Source organism: Calidris pugnax, unplaced genomic scaffold (genome assembly GCF_001431845.1).
Source record: "Calidris pugnax isolate Ruff unplaced genomic scaffold, ASM143184v1 scaffold316, whole genome shotgun sequence".
Lineage (NCBI taxonomy): Eukaryota > Metazoa > Chordata > Aves > Charadriiformes > Scolopacidae > Calidris > Calidris pugnax.
Window position 1 is genome coordinate 1695950 of NW_015091194.1, and position 24188 is coordinate 1720137.

At 40.8% G+C, this 24188-nt stretch overlaps 1 protein-coding gene across 14 annotated transcripts in view; it reads left to right on the plus strand.

The window, feature by feature from the left end:
* The first annotated feature begins 1107 nt into the window (after positions 1-1107).
* The window catches only part of ABCC9 (ATP binding cassette subfamily C member 9), an 81585-nt gene continuing 58504 nt past the window's right edge, over positions 1108-24188 (plus strand). For 8 of the 14 annotated variants that reach the window (XM_014959554.1, XM_014959562.1, XM_014959563.1 and 5 more), the window contains exons 1-8: positions 1108-1243; positions 7970-8044; positions 9565-9730; positions 12642-12783; positions 13154-13275; positions 14355-14521; positions 15203-15445; positions 22200-22394. In XM_014959554.1, the coding sequence (XP_014815040.1) occupies positions 9586-9730; positions 12642-12783; positions 13154-13275; positions 14355-14521; positions 15203-15445; positions 22200-22394 (1014 nt within the window). In that variant the 5' untranslated portion in view covers positions 1108-1243; positions 7970-8044; positions 9565-9585. Of the gene's footprint in view, positions 1273-1835; positions 1851-2085; positions 2101-2598; positions 2682-7969; positions 8045-9564; positions 9731-12641; positions 12784-13153; positions 13276-14354; positions 14522-15202; positions 15446-22199; positions 22395-24188 lie in introns of those variants that run through there. The other 6 variants (XM_014959556.1, XM_014959557.1, XM_014959558.1 and 3 more) reach the window with 6 other exon arrangements.

Below are 24188 nucleotides of genomic sequence, written 5' to 3' on the forward strand. Positions count from 1 at the left end.
ATATCAGAGGAAAAGGAACAAGCTGGGTTTGCCAAGATGTTGATGAGCCCTGCCAGTGCTTGGCCTCAGCCACCCGACTGCATTCTCAGCCCAGAGCTCGCTCTAATCCCTTTCGTGGCACGAAAGCATCTTTGACTCCGATCCATTGGAAACTATTTGCTCTCTGGTGATCGAGGTGCAACCCCTGGATTCTGCAAGGTCTCAGCGAATTCTGCCTGCCCTGAGGACCTCCATCTCTGCCACCTAACATCTGAACAGCTGTGCCCCAAACTGCCCTGTGCTACCCTGTGCCCGGTGGTGCACCCCCGAGTCCCGCATCTTTGCTGTTTGTGGCCACGAGTTGTGTGGTTCAAGTGAAAAGTATCAGAGTGGAAAATCTGAACCTCGGTATATCTTGGTTCAATGGCACTGCAAGAAAACGAGCTCTCTGGGTGCTTCTTTCTCTCTAAGTAAACACAGACAATGTATTCTGCGGCCAAACGATATTATCCCTCGGAAATTAGGGCTGTTGTATTGGTGTGAGCAACAAATTTATTTTGAGTTGTATTTTGTATTGTGTGTTGTATTGTTGTATTGTTGAGTTTGTATTTTTGTATTGTTGTATTTCAAGTTTTAAAGAATCCGTTTCAAAAGGAAGGGATCTGTGTGATCAAAAAGTGGGGTTGGGGTCTGTATTTTGAGCAGAAAAGTCCGAAGGGATCTAGGGTAAAGTAAAATAGCTTGAGTAGACTTCTTTTTTCTCTTCTGCTCAAGATGATGGAAGACGTGCAAAATTATGTTGTCAAATTCAAATTATCCAAGATTAATACAGAAGAATTCAAAAGCTGAATCCCTGCCAGCCTGCCAAAAGTGAGACTACCTTGTCTAAATCAATTACTTCGGAATAGCCATCTGCTAATAGTCTGTGCGCTGTAACGCAGCCTCTCGGGACCTTACTACTCCAGTGAGAGAAAAATGAAAATAAAAGCAAGCAGAAGAAATCCCAGGGGACTGTAGCTTCAGGAGGCGAAAAATCAGTGCTTTTTGCTTGCCTGTCTCTTCCCAGTTTCCTGCCCCCTTCAGCATATGAGCAAGACAAGAAGAGTTTGTGCACTTTGGAAACTCGATAGGAGGCAGCAGCTGATCTTCCCATCACCAGCCTAAAAATAATCCATTCCAGGGCTTGGAGCGGCTTCACTAAGTGGAGGAAAATCCTGCCATCGGGATGATATTGATCACATAGCACAACCGAGTGACAATTTGGGTTGGTATTTTGTTTTTGTGTTTCCGAAGGTAAGCTGCAGAGTTCGATCTAACATTCAGCAAGCAACCGGGGCATGCGATGACCCTCCCCCATTATCTCCCACTAACCACCTCCTCCTCCTCCTTCCCTTTATATCTGTGGGACAGGGCTGCTCCTTCTTCTTCCCTGGGATTACGACTCCAATCTCTTTTTCCTTTTCCTTTGCCATTCGCAGGCGTTCTCCAGCTTTTACCGTCCCCTCCTGCTGATGTGTTTTCTTTGCTGCTCTTCGCAGGGTTACGCTGGTTTTTTTTTTTGAACTCTCCTGCCTCGGCGTGTGAAGCCGAAGGTTTTAGGGCAGGCAGTGTGGCAAAATCGTGCTGGGTTAAAGGAGCTTACCAAAAAGGAAAGCCAGCAGTGTGTGAGCTGTGTGTGAGGGACTGTGTGAAACCCTTTGCAGCACCAGTTAGCCTGTGTAAGCACCGCCACTGCTGCGATTCTCTCTCTGCCTCTGGAGCCTGATCCAAAAAAAGCTACCAAAGTCAACGAGATTTCTTTGCGTTGACTTCAGCAGCGTTTGGATCAGGCTGCTGCCAGTTAGCAGCGCGGATGCTGACAAGTATCAGAGGTAATTCATCACCTTAAGGCCCGGGGTAACTGGGGCAGGGCTCTAGCAAGGAAGCAGGGGTTATTTAGAAGAGGTGGTCACAGCTTAAATAGGAATAAAAAGGGAAATAATTTTTTTGTATGGGGTCATTTTTGATAAAACAGATTTTAAAGGGGCAGCATTTTTTGCCATTACCTTAGTGGAACTCTCTGCAAATAATGCATAGACTGTAGATCACATGGGTTGTGTGAGGTCCAGTGCTTTTAGGAAGGTAAGAAGAACAAATTAGTGGGTTTATACTTAGAAAGAAAAAAGATTCAGAGCACTAACCTAAAACCTGCGGCAAAACTCAGGCCTTCCAGTGTGCTTATCCAAACCTCTAAATTCATAATTTAACCTTAGTTAAAATTTTCTTTGTGAAATTCAAGAAGGAAAGACGGATCTTTGCTTTTGTAATGACTTAATTATTAAGAAGATAAGAACTAACTACTGTTGTAAAACTGCATGCTTTCTCCATTCTGCATCTGTATGCATACACACATCTATGTATGTGTGTGTGTATATATATATGTATATGTGTATATGTGGGCACACAATGCACATTATGTGTAAGACCAAAAGAAAAAATAATCTAAACTGAGACCCAGGTATGCTCTGTAAACTGATACATTTTAATTAGGAAGTGCAGCTATTGATTATTTTTTTTAATATAGCAACAGAACTTCTGAAATAAATGTTTTTCAAAATATCCTTATTTCCCCCAAACAAGGTCCACCTGAGGAGTGTATTTATACTCTTTTGTTTATAGTCATAAGTATCTTGCAGAGCATGCTGAACAGAGTGATAATTCAGGTAAGATGAAACTCTTGAATATGATGACTTTTAAGTGCACTTTAAAATGTCTTTCATGGGAATTCTTACAGTTTTGCACGTGGTGAGGATGTTCTCATCATTTTTATGGAAATTTAAATTATCTGCTTTTTTCCCATTGTCTTCTTCACAATTGCTTATGGAAAATATATCTCAGGAACTGGCTTGGTGCCCTGAGAATCCCCATTTATGCTTGTTAAAATGAGATTTGTAAGTGTTAGGTTCAATGCTACATCATGTTAATGTTTACAACTTTGTCCTTTTTTTTTTTTTTTTCCCCAAAGCCTTTTCTCTTATTCACAGTGAGTATTTATTCTGCAACCACTTTCATACTGATTTCTGTTTATTATAATATGACAATGTCAATACACCTTAATCCAAAACCAGAAAGCCTCAACTTGCCAGTGATGGGGGTTTTAGGATGAAAATTTAGGTGGTTAAAGGACATAAGTTTTTTTAGCTATTTCATGACAGGATGATCTACTGTTCAGATAGTTCACATCCTCATTAAAGTAAACCAACAGGGAATCAGATTCCCAAATGATGTAAAGGACAGCTGAAACTTGCCTTCCACTGGCACCATCATGGTCCTGTCCTCCTGATGGTTCTTTCCATTCCCCTCCTCTGTGAAGTTTTGCTTGGGGTTTTTGCTTGTAGCTGCCTGTTCAGCAAAGGCTGTTTTCAAAGGGAGGAAGAAAAAATACATCTGAAGATTTCTGGCCAGTTCTAGAATTTGTGAAGACTAACGTTAAAAGCCATCAATTTGTCCATAACTTTGAAGAACAAAGGCCTTCCAGCCTACAAGTGTTAAAATGAATAATTACCTGATATTTGCCCCCCCTGTTAGGGTGCTGAATGTGGCTGGTACCCTCAGATAGCATGCGCTTGTTATCGGAAGATCTTTATCACATCACTCCGTTTCCCCACTGAAATGCTGGGTTAAACCTAGTATGCTTGGCAATCTTCTTATAGTGTGCTTGTTATCGGAAGATCTTGATCACATCACTCCATTTCCCGACTGAAATGCTGGGTTAAACCTAGTATGCTTGGCAATCTTCTTATAAAGTATAAAATTCCTGCTGTAATAAGTAGTGAGGCAAATATATTATGGTGTCCTCACTTTGGTGTAACCACCCCAGCATAATTTGTTGGCCTACTGCATTCAACAGGAAGGGAAGTTATCTCTGGGGAAAGACAGTTTTTGTAACGACTATGAATAGCATTGTCTTCTTAAATGAGTATATAAGGATCTCAACACTTCATCTGAAAGGCTGCTACTATCTGATGAGAAATAGTGGTCAGTAACTTCAGAGGACCAACAAATTTCAAAACAACTTGCTACCCTTTCGTCTGTTCTGTCCTGAATATTCTTGTATTCTTGGGATTGAAGCATGGCAGATGCAACAGCTCAGCGCCCGAGCTCGAGCTCGCTGTGTTCAGGGCTTCTTATCTTGGGAACAGCACCCCGCTGATATAAGACCATTCATTCTAAGACTGAACTAATATTTGCCTGGCTCCCCATTAGACTGTGTAGCCTACAGCACAGCAGGCAGCTGCCTCCTGCTGTGGAGGATAAGACCACCCAGCTTTGCTGTGTCGTTCACCTACGTGCAGCCCCAGGAAGCCCAGGTTTGTGCTGCTGCCGGTGTTACCAAGGAAGGGCTCTTGGCAAGTGTTAAAGAGGGCAACTGCTGCTAAGGAATGTGATAACCTCTCTGAGTTGAAGCAATCACTGCTTTTCTCTTTCCCATCCCTTGACAACACAAGTCTCTTCCAACTCTCCTCATGGGGCTTTGCAGCCCAGTTTTTCCGCTTTGATCTCTTCCTGCGTACTTAAGTGTGCCCTAAAAGTCTGTCTCCTCCTCTTCAGTAAGGAGAAAATCACCTTTGGCTACCCGGTCAGCTCTATATTCTAACTTGCTTAGGGCTAATTCAAAGATCTTCGGCCTGGCTATTCGTCACAGGGCTGTTGGGTGTGATCAGCATTCTGTCTTTGACAGTGATCAACAACCTCAGGAAAATCTAAAAAGCCTTCAGTGTATTTAATTATACACCGAGGGAAGCAAACAGCACTTCCTCACATAGGCAAGACACCTCTCTACAGACCTAGCTCTGACTGAAGCTCAGGGTTGACTTACTAGAAGAGTTAAAGCGAATGGAAGAATACTTTAATTATTATTAAGGGAACCAAATTTGGTCAGTGATCCATCATAGAAGTGTCCCATCTTCCTTTCTAAATCCAGCTGCAGTTTCTGATGAATAACAACAGTAAGCACAAATGCAATTCTTCCTGTTTTTTTTTTCTAAATTTGTTGCTCTTCCATTTCACGTTTTCATTTCATTTCATGAAATCTTATGGTTTTCCAGAAGAGAAGGGAATAGTGCAATTTCACTCAGCCTTTCGGTGGTTATCTGCAGTCAGGATCTTCCAGTCTGTCTTCATTTCATTAAAAGTCCACATAGCTGAGGCCTTTTAGAACTCTTTAAAATTCTTAGAATTTAAATTAAAGATCTCTGTGGCCTTAACTCCCAATATGGAAATGCTGTTTGAAAATGCAGCCTAGACTCTCAAATTAGTCTGAAGCTTTTGAACATGCGACCTGCACTGCAGCTTAGCCCTGTAGCTAAGCTGAACTTTGCAAGCATGGGATCTGAGTTTGGACACCAGAAATTTTGCTGTTATATTATCAGTTTTTTCCTTTGAAGAAGACTGAAGGTTGCAGTTTTCTTGGATGAGAAATTGCATCTGGAAGTCTGTCGTGGTCCAACTCCATTTAACTTTGGTGGAGCTGCGCAAGCGTTATCGTAGAATGTCCCATACTCTGTAGAAAAATCAAGCGCTTGTTCTTCTGCATTAGGGGCTTTTCTTTCTGTCCTTCTTCGGAAATGAACACAGCTTTTAAACATGGAGACCAATGAAAATTAGCTTCTGGGGGCATGCCCTGATGCAGCAGAAAGGAATGGCTGATTTCAGCTTTGAACCAAATGGGAGTCTCACTCATGTTGACTGTAAATGCAAAGCATCCTCCCTTACGTGTAGGTAAAATTTCATCCCTTATCTGTGAAACTTGAGCAAAGGAAGAGAAACTACATGACATGCTTTATGCCTGAGGTGCTTGTGGGTGCTTGTGCATCAGCGCATCTCCAGAGCCTCCTATGTAAGTTTTCCAAAAAACAGAGCAAGATCCTGTGGTCTGAGTCACATGGGCAGAACTGTGGAGGGCGTATCTGCTTTCTACACCAGAAATGGATGGGAAGGGAATGATGAGGTGGTTTCTTGCTCCCTATGAGCTCCAGGAGGCTGAGGGGAGACCTCATCACTCTCTACAACTACTTGAAAGTACGTTCTAGAGAGATTGGTGCTGGTCTCTCCTCACAGGTAATTAGTGATAGAACGAGAGGGAATGGCTTCAAGCTGCAACAGGGTATGTTTAGGCTAGACATTAGGAAAAAAATTCTTCACAGGAAGAGTGGTCAGACACTGGAACAGGCTGCCCAGGGAGGTGGTTGAGTCACCATCCCTGGATGTGTTTAAGGGACGTTTAGATGTGGTGTTGCCGGATATGGTGTAGGAAAGAACTTTGTAGAGTAGGGTAGATGGTTGGACTTGATGGTCCCAAGGGTCTCTTCCAACCTGAATGATTCTATGATTCTATATTTTTATACATCACTCTTGAAGATGCAGAGAACACAGCAGCCTGTCTCTGTAAACACCAGAAAGTGCCTGTGGAAGTTGGCAGATCAACAGATCAACAACATCAACAGATGCAGAACATGAGTCCTCCATCAGAAAGTGCCTGTGGAAGTTGGCATACATCAACAGATGCAGAACATGAGTCCTCCACTTTCAGTCAGAGTTCATTTCTAGCACAGTGGTGATGGACAAAAGAATGGAAGGAAGGATCACTGGACTATTAATGCTTCCACAGTTCTTATCTCTTCTATTCCCTATTGGTGCCAACTAGATGTGTATCCTGAAGTGGGTGCTGCTAAAAAGGGAAGTTCTACCTGGTGAACTTTTTATGAAGCCAAATTATAAGCTGCATTGGGTCAACATAGCATCATGACACTGATCAGAATGTTTTCATAGATTTTATGCTTGTGGAGGTTTAATAAACATGGTCACTGGATGTGCTGATTGATGAAGAAGTGTTTTGTGATTTAAAATCTTGGGAATTTATTGTCAATTACCCTCTCTCCTTTCATTGGCAATGCATTGTTTTTTATCTTCTGGATTTTCTTTTCACAAACTAACCAGCCTAGGCTCATTCATTTTCTCTCTCATTTTAAGAGAAGACAATTAAATTCTACCTCTTTTTTGAAACAAACCTGTAACATAAGTATTGTGAATAGACTGCTTATACCTATTTTTGGAAGTTGTCATCAAGTATGATGGGCACTGTCTCTTTAGGTCAGTGTTAACAATAGGACCAGATTCTTTCCTCAGCTCTGCCAACGCGCTAAGGACAGTTGGTTTCAAAAGTGTGTTATTGGACATACTCCATCACAGAATGCACAGACTCTTGTGAACGTTCAGATGTGATTCTTGAAAGATTCATCTTTCTTGAGAGCTTTTAGGGACTATTGTTTGAGGTGCAGGATGAAACCTCTGCAAACTGATGGTAGGTCCTAGCTAGCAGATAGGACTCTCCATGCAGTTAATAGTCCTTTCTTCCACAGGAACTTATAATACTGCCTGTAGTCCATTTCCCTTACAGAAAAATGAAAAAACAACAGTTCCCTTGGCTTCTCTTGGACATGCTTTTAATCCTTTCTCCCAGATTTATTTTTGACTCGAAGCCAAAAGCTACACTGTAAGTCAGTGGTTCAGTGCTCATTTGAACCCGGGATCCTCCTGCCTTTCGGTACCAATCCCACCACTAGACCACAACAGCATCTTACGCTGTCTCAGAAGAGAGTCCTCTTTGTGGGAAAGGGAGGAAAATTCCCAGCAGAACTCCCTTGGACTTCTGACCTTCGATAAAAATGAGGAAACAACAGTTATGATTTTTCAAGAGATTATCATTACTATTATGTTTCTCTTAAAGGAGACACGTCAAACTTTTTACAAATTAAAAACAAACACTCTCTGTGTAGTTCTTTTAGAAGTTCCACGTTTGTTTTGCTAATAACTCCTCAGTCTGTTCAGACAGAACTCGTATTAACAAAATGTTTCTCTTGTGTTAGTAGTCACACGCATTTATGAATCCACTTTGGTATAAAAATAAAATGATAGAATGATAGTGATCATATCACTCTATCCATTACAGAAAATGGGCCAAAGTCTCCGTCAAATTGTTTTCTACTGAAGATTGAGTCGGTTGCCTGTCAACTTTTGCACCACGGTAAGTACATACGTGCATTTTTGCATCTTCTGACAAATCTCGGACCATAAATTGCTGATATGTTTGGAAAAGGGACTGGATTTATCACATTCTTTTCAGGGAAACCCCATTATAAATTTCACCGATGTATTTCAATATGGGTTATGCTTTTCAGGTCCAGCAAACAGTTAGTTAAAAGAAAAAGGGGGTTTAGCAGGGGTTCAAAGTGCCTCCTTTTGAAGATCTGTATGTTTCTGCTCTAAGGGAGTACTTCAGTAATTATTCTTACCTTGTTATACTTATTTTGTTTAAACAGCTAAGCTCATAGAACTGATCTGAACTATTTGAGGGAAGCAGGAAAGCCTTTTTCTCCTCATTCAACTAATTTTTTATTAAACTGTGCTCATGCTGTTTGTGCATGTCTATATTGTTCTGAGTCCACAAAACTCATTAATGCCAGTGTTGTTCCAGAAAGATGCATTCACCAAAGTATACATATACTTTGCTGAATTAAAGATATTCTTTCCATTTCAGTGTGTAAAATTTGGAAAAAAATATGTGAGTAGATGAGTTTACACAACCTATTCTTCAGCACTATGTTGCTGTGTACAAGCCTGGGGCAAAGAAATCCGCAAGGAAACATTCTCGTTTCGTCTTCTGATAAAGAAGAGTGAATAAATAAAAAATGGAGAGGTTGATAAAAGCCAGAAGGTGGCCGTAACTCTGGGTCATACTATGGCTCACACTCTGCAAGCGTGAACGCATGGGCCTACAAAGATAATCTCGTAAGGAATCATGGAAGTCAGAGAACTGCTTAGATGAGGTGAAGCACGTGCATAAGGATTTGCAGGATCTAACAAAAATGCTGATTTACTGCCTATGCAATCTTCAATACAGCCTACTTTGATGAAGAGTTTGGCAATTATCTGTAATGACTAGTGTATATAACCATCGTTCTATGGGACAGTGAAGAAATACAGAATATCAGTGAATGCAAAGCTGCCAAATCACAAATATCAGAGGCTCAGAACTTGCACTGAGAATGTAGTGCAACAAATTTTATTATCAGAGATGATACGTGGAGGATGTTGGCTCATCAAAGAAGCAGTAACACACAAGAATCAGCGTAGGTGCATTTGAGTTTTCTTATGAGAAATTGAAAACTTATTTTCCCCAAACTTTCCTGTTCTTTCTCCATGTTCTCATAGAGCATTTGCAGCATACCATGTGTGCATATTTGCGGACACTAGAAGACATAGTATAGTGCATTTAATAAATAGTACTTATAATAAATAGTAAATATAAATAAACATAAATAATATTAACTGAATAGAAATAATAATTATTTAATATAAACACAGCCTTCATTCTCATGTGCTTATACGTGACGGAGCCCAAAAGAATTTTTAACGTACAACTGAATTATTCTCTGTGGGCTGTTCAGTCTGCTCCTCCTGTATCTCTTTATTTAGTTTGTTTTGTGTTTGGCTAAAGAAAATGTTGGCAGTGTTGCTAGTCAACTGTTCTCTCTTTTTTTGTAGTAGTCAGACCTTCTGGAAGCGATGAGGCTCGCATTTTGTGGCAACGACAACGCTTCAGCCTATAATATCAGTGCCGGGGTCCTAAGAAATGTCTGCTTTGTGGATGCCCTCAACTTGGTTCCCCATGTCTTCTTGCTATTTATCACCTTCCCAATTTTGTTCATTGGTGAGTTATTCAGTGGAGCTGTGCAATCCTACAAACCATTAAGCATGTCTTTATCCTCAGTCATGTTTATATGTGCTTAGAGGCCTGTGGTGCAAACTATTGGATGCTTTGTATTTATTAATTTTTAAATAGAAGAGACAGAATGGCTTCACCCAGAGGACGTGACGCCAACCCCCTTGAAATGTTGGGAATTTTAGATATAAATCTGAACTAAACAGCATGAAAAGATGGATGAGAACCAGAGAAGTCAGATTCAAATGCCTTGAAACCTCTCTGGAGAAGTTTTATTCAGATTTGAAATTGGCAACTCGTAACCTTTGCTATTATTAGGGCAGTGGGTCTGAATTCCCTTCAAGTTATGTGAATTTCAGAAAATACCCAAAATGTGCAACTTGGATAGGAAACTTTTAAAACAGAATTATTACTTCTTGTGCCAAAAGAGCTGTCAAACCGTGGCATTCTAACTGATCGTAGGAGATAAAGATACTGGAATAACCATCAAAAGGCAATAAATATTAATAAAAATAAATATTCTCCTGACAACTGCATGAGAAATGGCATGTCAGTTCTTCCATGTTGCCTTCCTGGTGTCGCATATATACCTAATAGTACATTTCTTCCAGGAGGAAGGTTTGAATTTGGGACTCTATCTGAACTGGAGTTTTAAGGACTGCCATTATGCAAATAGACCCTGAATAATTGGCTACGGGACGTTGTAGGCTAAGACACCCAGTACCTACAACGAAAGGTGTAACAAGATCCAGTGACTGAAAACTAATTAAATAATTAAGCAAGGGAATTAGAAAGAAGTTCTAAGGAACGAATAACTAAAGACTGGAGAAACCCCAATGGTTGTGGAGAACTCTCTCCAACAGTGCTGGATCTTTACATTGGTGGTGGCTCTTTCTTTGAGATGAGATGAAAGTCATCCTTGAGTTACAGGGCTTTCTGCAGAAGAGTTTGATGGAAACTCAGTGCAAGGTCTGAGGGCAGAGATCATCTTCTGCAACATTCTGTGTTATGCATTAAATGGTAGCAGGCTGCTTTAATTTTTTTACAGGTATTAGCCAATTAATTTTGAAACAGTATTGCAGCCTCTGAAAATTCCCTCTATTTTCTAACCATGTTAGGAAAAAAACATAAGAGCTTAAATTATATGGTTTATCTGTCTGTAAGTCTTTGTTTTCTACCTTGATTATCGGGATAAGTAGTTGTTGAGCAGAGCATTAAAAGCCAGCTGGAGTTCACAGTACTGACTGCCTCAAAATGCCAAAAATTGATGACGAACTGTGTTTGTGCAGATGTATGGGCAAAGAGGAAATAAGAATGAAAAGCAGCATGGGAGCAACAAATATAGGAGCAAGATCAGAGAAAGCCACATTTAATTAGGAAAATCTCAGGAAACTATAGAAAGTGCTTGAGATAGATGTCGAGAAGAGAGAACATTTTGTTCCTGCAGTACTTCGCAAATAATAAACAAGGAAGAAATGGTGAAATCCTGACAGTTTCCAAGAATGAATAAACGTGGACTCTGGTTTATGTGTTTCTAGGTCACCTCTAGGCATTTCACTGAATTTCACTAAATTTTTTAGAGTTGGAAGGGACCATAGAGATCATCTAGTCCAACTCCCCTGCTGAAGCAGGATTGCCTAGAGCTTGTCAGAGCATGTTACTCAGGAGCATCCAGGCGGGTCTTGAAAATCTCCAAAGAAGGGGACTCCACACCCTCCCTGGGCAGCCTGTTCCAGGGCTCTGTCACCCTCACCGTGAAGAAGTTTCTCCTCATATTTGAGTGGAACCTCTTCTGTTCCAACTTGTGCCCGTTGCCCCTCGTCCTCTCAGTGGGAACCACTGAGAAGAGTCTGGCTCCCTCCTCCTTCAACCCACCCTTTAGATACTCATAAGCATGATGAGATGATGCATCCTTTTGTGTCAAAAGCATATTCTGGATTTTCAACTCAGTTGGTTTTGTTTTCGTTTGTTTCATTGTTTCCCTGAAATGTGCTGTCCTTGGGATTGATTCTCTGTGGGTCAGGAAGTCTGTCAGGGAATTTCAGGAGTTGCCTTACAGTAAGAGGGATGTGCACAGCCATTTGGGCTGACTGACTCAGGACAGCCCCGTGCCAGGGTGGGAAGGGACAGAGGCCAAAGCCACATGGCAGGCCAAGACTAGCCATCCTGGGTCAGTCCCCAGACACGTCCGTGGTGTCTCACTTCTTGCCAGCTTGCTGGCCTCGGAGACCATCTTGCCTGGAAAGGGTAGGTGCCATCTGAGGTGATGACATGGAAATAGGCTTCAAGATTAATTTGTTGATTAAATCAGCCGAGTCCTGGTGCTGTGCTGGAACGTCCAGGGCAAGGAGACTGGGCTGTGCCTGAGGAGCAGAGACTGGGAAATTGCTGCTCAGTATCTCCTGAGACAGTGCTCCCAACCAGGCCTGAGACAGAGGAGATAAATTTTACTGGCTTGAAGTAAATATATCTCTTTGAGGCCTCATTGGAGGATGCAACTTTTATATCGGTTGAAAACTTTGCCCACTCTTGTCTGTGACTGGGAAAGACACAATGATGCTTTCCCTTAAGACCTGTCGGTCCCTGTTGTGTGAGGGTGACATTCTGAGATATTGTTTCATCTTTGTTCTTGGCCAGGGATCTCTTCTCTTTGTGATTGTGGAAAATCTGTTGTCTCATGGTCTGCAGGGTTAGATCAAAATTAGGGCGGGCTACGTAGCAACTCAGACACTCCTGGGTCATCGTATTAGTAACAACAGCCTCCAGGGTCTTGCAGGGTTTTTGTATGGATTCTGTGCTATTAAGTGTGACCTATGGATTAGAATAAGGAATTGATAACCAGATGACTCATTGGCTGGCTGTGTGATAACCTTCCTCTTTCGTTACTATTATTTCCTAGGCTGGGGAAGCCAAAGCTCCAAAGTCCAAATTCACCACAATACTTGGCTGCACTTCCCGGGACACAACCTGCGGTGGATCCTGACATTCACCCTCCTCTTCGTGCACGTGTGTGAAATAGCAGAGGGCATAGTTTCGGATACGTAAGTGACGGGGTTTGGTGGATAGCCAAGCTAATTGCATTTATAATTGTGTAGTGCTGATGCGTGATGGGCTGGCTAGTAAGGTGTAAGGAGTTCTTCCCCCCCAAAAAGATGGCATCGTTTCACGAACTGTCCCCATTTTAATAGGATGGAAGTGAAACATTTGTTCTTAGGACTTCGTTATTCTTCTTTCAAGCTATAACTGCAAGTAAATATTGACAAAAGTTAAAGCATTTACATAAGAAAAAAATCTTTTTGTTTCTATGAAGGCCATATTTGTCCTCTTAAACAGATTTGCAGAACACTTAGAAATGTAACAATGGTGAAAAAAGACACCCAATTCACTAATTTATGCCCTATTTATTTTCAGACAAATGAAGTCACGCCACCTGCATCTCTTTCTGCCAGCTATAATGGGATTTGTGGCTGCCACGGTATCCATAGTCTATTACCATAATATTGAAACATCTAACTTTCCAAAGTTACTCTTGGGTAAGTCTAAGACTGATATTTATTTACTCTTACAAAACCCAGTAGTGTAGCCAAAGTCAGCTGGTGTAGATTGAAGTGGATGGTGAAATGTATGAGAATATTAAAAAACAGAGGTCTTAAAACTAGCATTATTGTAGGAGTTACTGCACCTTTAATAAGGTACATACTGAAAACTATTTTTTAAAATGATCACAAAAAGGAATTGTATTTCTAGCATGAGCTTTTAAGTATTTTTTAGGTATTTGTGTCTTGAGGCAAAAACGTGTCTTCATTTGAAAGGTAGTAATAATAATTTTTTATTGTAATCTGTTCACAATTTTTAATAGTAATCTGATCACAAACCATCCTGTGCAGATGGCTGCTGTTTCTCAGCATCCTTTGCAGTTGATTCTGAGATTACGCAGTCCACTGTCTCAGTCAGGAAATGGTCAGAAGAATTTGACTGGGCATTGCAGGATAACGTTTCATACAAGTATACTGTCCAAATTACCTGTAACTCAAAAACCTGAATGAGCCATTGACAGATCAAGCCAGGGTGCAGGATATAATTAAACTGTATGAACTCTTTTTCAAACTTTTTCAAGACTCTTTTTCAAAACTCTTTTTCAAACTTTTTTTCAAACCTTTCCATGTGCTCACCTGGGATGCACCCTGCTTTTTCAAAGAGGTAATATGCTATTTGTCAAGTTAAGTGACTTTCACTTCATTTTCATAACAAAGTTCCCCTGCAGATTACCTTCAGTGGACTTTTGCAGTTCTGTGAAGACCCACCATTGTGGATCTCTTTGAAGGGTGATGGCCCAGGAAAGAAAACAGTGACTTTGGAAAAGGAAGTGCAAAGCAAATCTCTTGGACCTGAGCTCCTGACTTTGCCTGGCATCCCTCATCGCCAGCTGCAGGCTGGTGATATAGAAGATCATCGTGCTTGCGTTGCACTAAAACATTGAATATTTCTGTTTGAGAGAACTAAAACATTGAATATTTCTGTTTGAGAGAACTAAAACTTCTGCAGCACTGGTGTAGTTTACTTTTTTAATATTTTTTTTTTGTTTAATTACGCATGTGCACCTGTTTTACAGCTCTCTTTCTTTACTGGATAATGGCCTTTGTCACCAAAACGATCAAGCTTGTCAGATACTGCCAGGATGGTGTGCCTTTTTCTCAGCTGCGTTTCTGCATTACTGGAATTATGGTCATTCTCTATGGGCTGCTGATGGCTGTGGAGATCAATGTCATTCGTGTTAGGGTATGTGGTTTCTTTATCAGGATCTGAAAAAAAACTATCAATAGCATCTTGAGGATGAGGATGTGATTTTTGTCCCGACTCTGGCTTTTGTCAAGTTCAGGCCCAGGTTTAGCTTAGCTGTGAATGTTTGATTAATTCTACAGAAATTGATGGGACCTGGCATCTCCTTAAAATGTATGTCCTTGATGTGTCCCCTGGACTTGGTGTGTGTGTGTGCCTGTGTATACAGAGAGTGTATACGTATTTGGATAGATAAATATACATGCATTTTTGTGCATGTAAGGGCATATGGTGTGTGTATGTAATCTATACTGTCTATGCTATGTTAATGCACGTAAGATATATATGTAGTGAACATAGAAATTAGCGTACGTTCTTCCCCATGATAATTTAAAACATAATTATATCCTTAGAATTCTTTTTTGTTATTGGTCAGATAGAGATGGGTGGTACTGACAGGCTACAGAGCTGTGTCCTCATCCCATAGTGCTCAATTTTTTGCCAGTTATGCTGTCAAAATGGAAATGCTCCTAGTTACATGCAAATTTGTGCTTACATTCAATGAATAATTTCCTTTAAATGCAGATTTGACACTGTAATAGTATTATACCTAATTTTTACTAAAAATTGCCATTAGTAAGACAATTCCTGAGCACATGCTATCTATTTTCTCCTCTCCAGAGGTATGTATTTTTCATGAACCCTCAGAAAGTAAAGCCACCAGAGGATCTACAGGACCTGGGGGTGAGGTTTCTGCAGCCATTTGTCAATTTGCTCTCAAAGGCAACTTACTGGTGGATGAATACTCTTATTATATCTGCACACAAGAAACCTGTGGACCTGAAGGCGATTGGAAAGCTCCCAATTGCAATGAGAGCACTGACAAATTACGTTTGTCTCAAAGAAGCCTATGAGGAACAAAAGGTAACCAAAGATGTTCGTGTCACTGTTTGGCCTTAGAAACTATAGTGTCACTTTGAATGGCTTCTGCTTCTATGAAATCCTAGTTTTAGGAATTTTTAACTTAGGACTGTTTGTTCCAAGGTGAAACTTGGCTTAGGAAGTTCCAATCCAATAGTTACTGTTTGGTTTTAAGTGAATTTACAGCAGGGGAGAGTTGCCAGATTGAGAGCAACTGGAAGCTAAAACCATAACAGACTGATCACTTGCTAGATTTCATTTTAAAAGTGAAAGCTTTGTTTAAGTCTTAGCTACTTATGACAGCGTCTTAAATTAGAAGACATTCTGTCCATAGTTTCAGCTGGAAACACTTGTCTTCATTTTTTTCTCTAGAAGGAGAAATAGCCAAAAACACATATCAAGAATAGCCAAAACACTGGTGGCTTGACAGTGTTTTAGTCATGAATCCAGAAATAAAGAAAATCCAATTAATAAAGGAAATTAACTTCGTCCCAGCCAGACACACTACAAAAACCATGGCTGGACAAATTCACTGGGTAGGGCAGAAGTTTCCAGAGAAACTTCTGGATGCATGTAGGCAAAACCATGGTGTTTAATTTGTGCTTAAAGGTGGTGATTTCTGACAAAAAAAAAAAAAAAAAAAAAAAAAAAAAAAAGATTTTGTTTTGCAGAAAGGAGGAAGGATTCAAGAGTCTGCCTCCTTGATTTGTACATACGTATATATCAATTCTCAAGTGAAAACAGAGAGAATACAGGCGTTCAGAGGCAACTTTGGAAAATGTAGCACGTAGTACAGAAGCATATAAATCCCATTCCTGCACACACCAGATAAACACATTTCCATGCAGCGTACGGTTGAGAACTCCGATGTGAGGAGAAACCAGGACGAGCAGCTCTCTCTTCCCAGCAACTGCTGGCACTGCAAGCTCCTTTCTGTGCCTTCTGAAATGAAACCATAATCAGTACAATCATTTCTATTTTAATAGATTTAGGTTGCTTCTCTTTCCTTCTGTAGTCGATGCTTACAGAGACTAGAGACCAAGACCCTTATGATTTAAGCAGAAAACTACTGAATCGTTGAAACTGAGCTTTTCACAAAGCAAAGGAGAAGTGCATCCTTTAGGCCAGCTCCTTAAAGAAGCATTCGATGCCTAAGGTCCTGCTTAAAGAGACCAAAGAGTCTTAGGTGCCTACATATCCTGAGGATCTGAGTGTCCGTGCCGTTCTTAACACCAGGAATGATGACATTTGTCTGTCGCTCATTTACATCTGCAGATACTTGTGTGTGCCTGCACAAGCACACAGCCCAGATGCTAAAAGGGCAAGTTTAAGTGCTGTTGCTCACATGCGTGAACGCAAACTCTCAAGGGGTAGCTTCTCTGAGGACGTATCAAGCACCTATGAAGAAGTGCATCAACGTACCATAACACGCACCTACCTTCATAAAGCTGGCTTACATCAAATGTTTTGGTTTCTGTAGTTGTCTGACGTCTTGAGATTGCCACAGCCTCTAGCACGTTTGCGCTAATATTCGAAAACAGGCTGTAACCCTAAAGTAAACTGATATTTCCTAGATAAAGTAAACCAAAGGGGCTAAAGCCAATCCCAAGAGCCAGGCGCTGGAACTTGCCGCAGCTCACTCCCGTGGAAAAACGTGTCGGTTTGTGCACGGTGGGGTCAGAAAACAGCCACAGAATTGTGAAAATTCCTCAGGCTGAAGCGTGGTCTGCAATGGGGATGAGGTGATCTGTCACTGTCTCTGTTGCCAGGGTGTATTTTACTCTGATCTTCTGCAGCTGGTGAGGGGAGCATCCTCTGGATGAAGTGGGGTTAACCCTGCCTGTGCCTGGAGATAGCTGGTCTCGGCTGTGCTCCGTGGCGATGCAGAAAGCAAGCTTCTGGGCCTGTCCAAACCCTTCTTATCACCCTTTGATGAAAAGATGCTGGCTGTGACTATGAATATTCTGTATTCTAAAATGCCTTTTAGATAGCTCATGTGACATTGTCTTGCTGTCCCTTCTGCACGGTATGAAAATTGAAACCAGCTGAGGTTCTCAAACAAATAATAGCACAAGGGAAATGAGTCAGGTTAGGTTAAGTTTTGATGACTGTTTCCTCAAAATTGCTGTTTTCCACACCTGTGTCCCAAGCATACGGGAGTGTAAGTCTGATATTAACTTTTTATAGCTGCTATATTCTTCTAAAATAGCATATTGCCACTTGTGTAACCACAAAGTCTGTGCACACTGTGTTCAACCTTTGCTTGTTTTCTTTGATGTCAGCAGATAACTCCTGAAATCCATAATCAGCTATTTAGACAGAATTGTTCTGACTCCTACCATAGGAAGGTTTGCGCACTGACACATGAGACCTAAACTAACACTTCTCAGTGACAAATCTGAATTTGCTATTCTGTTCTAGGTTTTCTTACATCTTCAAATTTTCATTGAGTAATTCTTAGTGTTAGGAATACATCCACTGCTCAAAATTCTGTAGTTAGGAGTAATTATTTCAAACCCTCAGGTAGTTTAATTTTAATTTAACTTTCATGCTACATGGTATTTTATAGAATTTTAAAGCTAGTTATCAGTAATTTTATTATAATATTAAGTAAAACAAACCAAAGCAATACAAGGCCAAATAACTGATGGTTGACATTCTAATTGGCTGTTAGTCTGGTAGTCGCTACTGCAAAAGGCATTCCAACACTTACAGTAAGATACAGGTCATTTTTTACTGGTGTTATAGATAGTTTGTGTTTGGCAACATAGTATAACACAGCATAGCATAAGAAAACAAGTTCGCATTTTTTCTTTCAAATTACAATATACTATAAAACTACAGGTACAACAAGCTCTTTTGATAATTAAGCTTACTTAAATGTGCGGTCTGAGATTTTCCCTAAACAAAGTATTGACAAAACCTCACGCTGTAGTTGGCTTTCCTTATGTCATTGGTTCTTGCTATCAGTAAATATTCTGAAAGAGGGACATGCTATATTTTCTTGCTTTTCTGACCAGTCTCATCTTACAGTATTTTTGTTGTACCTTTTTAAGAATTTAGGAGACATTCTAACTGGATAGGAGGGTTCCTTCTGCAGAATAGGCAGTTATGCACATCATACTCATAGGGTTAGATCCATGACCTTAAATTCATATATTCTCTTTAATATACATTCACAGTTTCTACTATAATAATGGAAATTTTGGCTGAAGATAAAGCATTCTTTAATAAAATTAAGAAGATAAAGAGGCCCTTAATAATATGCAATGAAACTCTTACAGCCAAATTTTTGGACCAATGTGTTGGTAGTACTTGTCACATAATCCGCCCCCCCCCCCACTCTGATTTGATCCTGTTTCTGTTGTTTGGCTTTTGTTTTGGTTTCTACACAAGCGGTATAGATGTTTCAAACCACAGACTAATGCATTATACATCACATATCCCAAAATGGATTTTGATTGATACTACGTTTGGTTTACCCCATCAACCAAAATCCCATGTAATTTTATCTGACAGTCAATAGGAAGTTTTCCCTGCCCATGGCAGGGGGGTTGGAACTAGATGATCTTTAAGGTCCCTTCCAACCCAAACCATTCTATGATTTTGACTCTTTTTGGGATGGTGCAACAGTAAATGCAATTTTTAAAGTCAAGGACTTTAAGGATTCAAATCAGAATTTCCTATACCTGCTATTCATGTGTCACTGTGGATTTCACCTGTTATGGGAAAAAAGAAATGGAAAGAAAGTATGTTAGATAGCTAGAAATTACAGGAACAGAGCATTGCCCTTCAGCATCAGGCTGACACTATCAGTTACAGCCCTAAGGGAACAGTCAGTTTTGTGTGTTGACTGAGGCGTACCTTACAGGTGGCTTGATTTACCAGCAAGTGCTGTCTCACTGCCCTTATTTCAACTGTTGAGTGAACAAGGTAGAGAAAACTACAGTGATTTAAAGGGGAGGTGACAAAGACAAGGCAAACCTAAGCAGGGGCTAGAGGTGAGAACAATGGTCCAGCTTGATAATTCATTCACACAACAACAAATGCTGCCAACCATAGCAACAAAAGATGATCCTTGTAAATTTAAACAGGATACTGAGATGCATAGATGTGTAAACTGGTTAAGCTGACATTTGTGTTGCTGCAACTCTTCCCTGTCTTTAGTACTCTGCCCAGACAGAGGTTTTTATGTGATTCTTGTGACACAGGCCACGCTTTCAACTGTGGAGTTACTGAAACATGTCAGTGATCTTCAGTAATGAATGAGTGGCGACTGACAGATCGTCCTTCAGTACCTAAATAAAGGATAGGGTTGACACATAAAACATACTATACTCTAGGCCCATAGCATTGGGCCTCGAGAACCATTCTGTAATAGAGTTCAAGATTAGAAAAAAATTCACTCTTCTTTCTCCCCCCCTTCCCCTTTAGGTACTTCAGATAATTTGAAGTCTTGATTAAAAAAGAAGAAACAGCAACAGAGATTATTAGATAGTTAAATTTAATTAGTACGTTTTTCCACTGGAAGGTAAATAGATTTCTTGTAGTGATGACAATTCTGTGAATTTTGTAGTAGTAGCGAAAATGGCTACTGAAATAGCAAAATCTTATCAAAGAAATAGGGATTTACCATTGCTATTTACCAAATTTACCATTAATTGAATGCCCAGAATAGTATGTGCAATTTTTTGCAAAAGACAGCGGATGTGTTTTCTTAAAAAGTTACCTTAGCTCCTAGCAAGCTGCTGAAGTGCAGAATGTTTATTTAAGGAGGATCATAGAATCATAGACTTGTCCAGGACGGAAGGGACCTCCAAAGGTCATCTAGTCCGACCTCCCCGCAGTCAGCAGGGACACCCCAACTAGACCAGGTTGCCCAGGGCCTCGTTGAGCCTCTCCTTGAATATCTCCAGGGATGGGGCCTCAACCACCTCCCTGGGCAACCTGTTCCAGTGCTCCACCACCCTCACAGTGAAGAACCCTCTCCTCATCTCCAGTCTAAATCTGTTCCCCTCCAGCTTGAAGCCATTTCCCCTCGTCCTGTCACTACAGGCCTTTGTAAACAGGCTCTCCCCAGCCTTCCTGTAGGCTCCCTTCAGGTACTGGAAGGCTGCTATTAGGTCTCCCCGGAGCCTCCTCTTCTCCAGGCTGAACAATGATGAGGGTAGCCCCTGTAGAGCAGTCTACCTCAAAACCCACTAGGCAAAGAATCCAGACCCTTTGGGCTAGGAAACTCAGACGAGTTCCCTAGCCACGACCCCTTGTGCTCTTTCCCTCATCAGAAGAAGCACTTTCATTCTTACCACTTTCTGAAATGTAAGTTCTAATATGTCCCCATGCTGCTTATTTCTCTGTACTAAGTGTGTTTAGACTGAACATTAGGAAGGAATTTTTCACAGAGAGAGTGGTCAGACACTGGAATAGGCTGCCCAGGGAGGTGGTTGAGTCACCATCCCTGGCTGTGTTTAAGGGACGTTTAGATGTGGTGTTGGGGGATATGGTGTAGGGGAGGACTTTGTAGAGTAGGGGAGATGGTTGGACTTGATGATCCCAAGGGTCTCTTCCAACCTGAATGATTCCATGATTCTATGATTCTAAGTGTCTTGACATTGGGTATAACCAGCCTGGCCTCATCTCTAGAAGCCCGTAAGCAGCTACCTGGCCCTCCTCTGCACTTGTGCATTTTTGGCAGCACACACATATTCTGTCTCACTGTCGAAGTGGTGTAAAATTAAAAAACAGAGAAAAGAGGAAAAAAACAAGACATGAGGTGCCAGGCAGGGTAAAGACATACTTGCTTTTCTTTGGTTAATTTGCTGGGGCAGGGGGTTGTTATTTCTGGGCTATACTTAAAATGTCTCTGTGGACGCTCAAGAGGGCTTGGCTTAGGTTACAACTTGCAGGCCTCTGTGCTACGGGAGAAATGACAGATGCTTTTTTCAAGTGTCAAAAGCTGCTGCCTGAAGCGTAAGGAAGCACTCTGCAGACCACGGGGCTGTTAAGTAAAACGCCTCTTCTTTAGGTTAAAAGTGCCTCAGAAATTATCAGAACTCCTTTGACTAGATAGAGAGGTATCTGCTGGTTGGTGGTTTAAGGCATGAGTTGTGATATTGCATAGATTCATAGAACTGGAAGCTAAAAGGGACCCCTGGCTGATTTAGTTTTACCTCCCAACACAGCCTGTTACTTTCACCTTTTTGACCCCAGTAATCAGTGATGGGTTGAAATGCGCCTTCCTGGAAGGCATCCAAGAGATAGAAAAAATCCAGATAAATTTAATTAAACTATATTGGTTTAGGTGCCTGTTCACGGTTTTTCCTTCAATCCCTTTCTCACATCAGAAGCCTTTACTGGATCAAGTGGTTTCAAGTGGTTTCACAGCTACTGTGAAAGCCAAGATTACCCAAATGAGTAAGGGCTTGAAAGGTCAGACCTTTTCCTGAGGGCGCATGTGACAAGGAGCAATGGCTATGTGCCAGCACGGTATCAATCTGTGTTTGCATTCCTATCTTCACAGGTTCAGAAAAGCGGTAGGATTTAGAGGGGAGGAACCACAGTTACCGAGAGGAGGCAGAATTTGAATTTTCTCTGAATAATGTCTGAAATCTCTTGATATGTACATGTTTGCTCCCTCACCTGCTCCAAAACACCTTTCAGGAACCATTTGGGCATCCAGAAGGGAACAAAGTGGAAGTTGCTGTGTGTAGCCAGGAGGTGTCTTCTTGGTACATTGATAGCTGTTTCTGTTTTCCAGAAAAAGGTAGCAGACCAGCCCGACCGGAGTCCCTCCATATGGTTAGCCATGTACAGTGCTTTTGGACGACCAATTCTGCTCAGCAGCACGTTCCGTTACTTGGCTGACTTGCTGGGTTTTGCTGGGCCATTATGCATTTCTGGCATTGTCCAGGGCTTCCAGAATACAACCAATAATACAAATACAACAGAAAAGGTAATCTGATAACATGGATTGAAAAACTTTGTTTAGCATTAGTTCTAGGTTCACGTCAGGTATTTAATATGTTTGGCTGCACGCTTTTATATTTCTCTGATCATTGTTGTATTATTTCATTGTTTCTTTCAAGCAAATTGTGTAATTTTTTTTTTTTTTTTTTTTTTTTTTTTTTTTTGTGAGAGATGGTCAAGTTACAAACCTGAGTAGTGGAAGTTTTTGGTATGAGTAGTGGAAGTCTTTGGTATGAATTCAAGACAGATAGCGGAGGCTTCCCCCAGTTGCCCAGCTTTCTGCCTCTTGGTAGAGTCATCCATGCAGTTCTGGGGAAAAGGAACAGCTTTTGTTTTCCTCTTCAACTGTGCCTCCTCGTTTCAGGCAGGACACCCGCTGGTGGTGCCTCCGTGATGCACCAGCAAGGATGAGTCTGGGAACTTTGCTTAATTTCTGTCCATCTGTCCAATTGTAGTTCATTGACAGATTTGAGTTCTCTGAAATCTGTTTTCTGCTGGGAAAGCCCAGAGTAGTTGCTCCCTGTTTGTGACTAATTATGCTGCTGCTTCTTGTGATGAAATAAATTGGCCCATGTGAGAAGTTGAAAAGCATCCACTGCACAAAAGATGCTATTTCCCACCTCATTTCAAGTCTCACCGAGACTGAACTTTCAGAGATCATCTCTAAGCACTGAGCAAGTTCCTAATACAGAACGTTTTCTATCATAAGGAAAAGAATTTATTAGTAGCCAGTGAAAAGATACAGGTAAAATTATTTTACTAGCTGACAGCAGAGAAGATATGATGAAGAAATTTTCCTACATCTGTCTTCTGATATGGAAGCATCTCCATGCACTTTATGCAGTGAGTATTTTGTATTTGAATGAGCAGATAGGTATGTAATGGAATAACATTTTCCCCTCCAGATAAAGCACTTGACTGTCATCACTATTCAAACATCATCTTCTTGGCTGCTCAGTCTTGACATTCATTTTCTTGACTGATGATCTTTAGACTCTCATTCAGCCATTGCACTTAAGGAGAGTTTAATTGTGCAGTTTGTCAAATAAAGCTCTTTATCATCCTTGAACCTCCACTGTTGGGTTTGAGCCACAGAGTTAAAAGGAAAAGTGCACATTTTGCTTTCAAAAATGGAGGGGAGGGGGTTGCATGTTGAACAAACAAGGTATTTTAGCTTGAAAATTTTCATTTCTGGATCTCAGATTTGGGAATCTGTACCTTGTCTGCTTCCATTATCTTTTCTACTCTTCAGTGTAGTGGGTTTAGTTGTGGGTTTTTTTAAGTTTTAATCAACATTAAAGGCTAAAGGGAAGATTAAAATAATTGGAGAACTTGAAACTACTCCAAGAGCCTGGCTTGGTGGCAGTCACTATTTCTCTTGGATACATTTCAGAATACATTTGCTTTTAATTTATGGATTTTGATAAACTTTCTCTTGGTTGTTCTTGCTATTATGTATTTCTCCTTTAAATTCTTTCTAGTTTCAATTAATGTGAATGAATTTAATTTTATGTTTATTCTCCCTTAACTCCTGAGGATTTATATACATTGATAAGGGTATCTCCAAAATTATTTTATTATTGATATCCTCAGTATGTAGACATGGGGAAGTTAGATGCAGCAGAACATTATAAGAAGAGTTTTCAAATATGCATATCTAACTGATCATGCACTTAACCAACCCTTGTTGTCTTGGGCTGCTTGAGCTGCCTAGTCCTAATATTTCAGGGGGATTTAGGTGTTTTTACAGACACTGCACCTTTTGAAAACACTGTTAGGT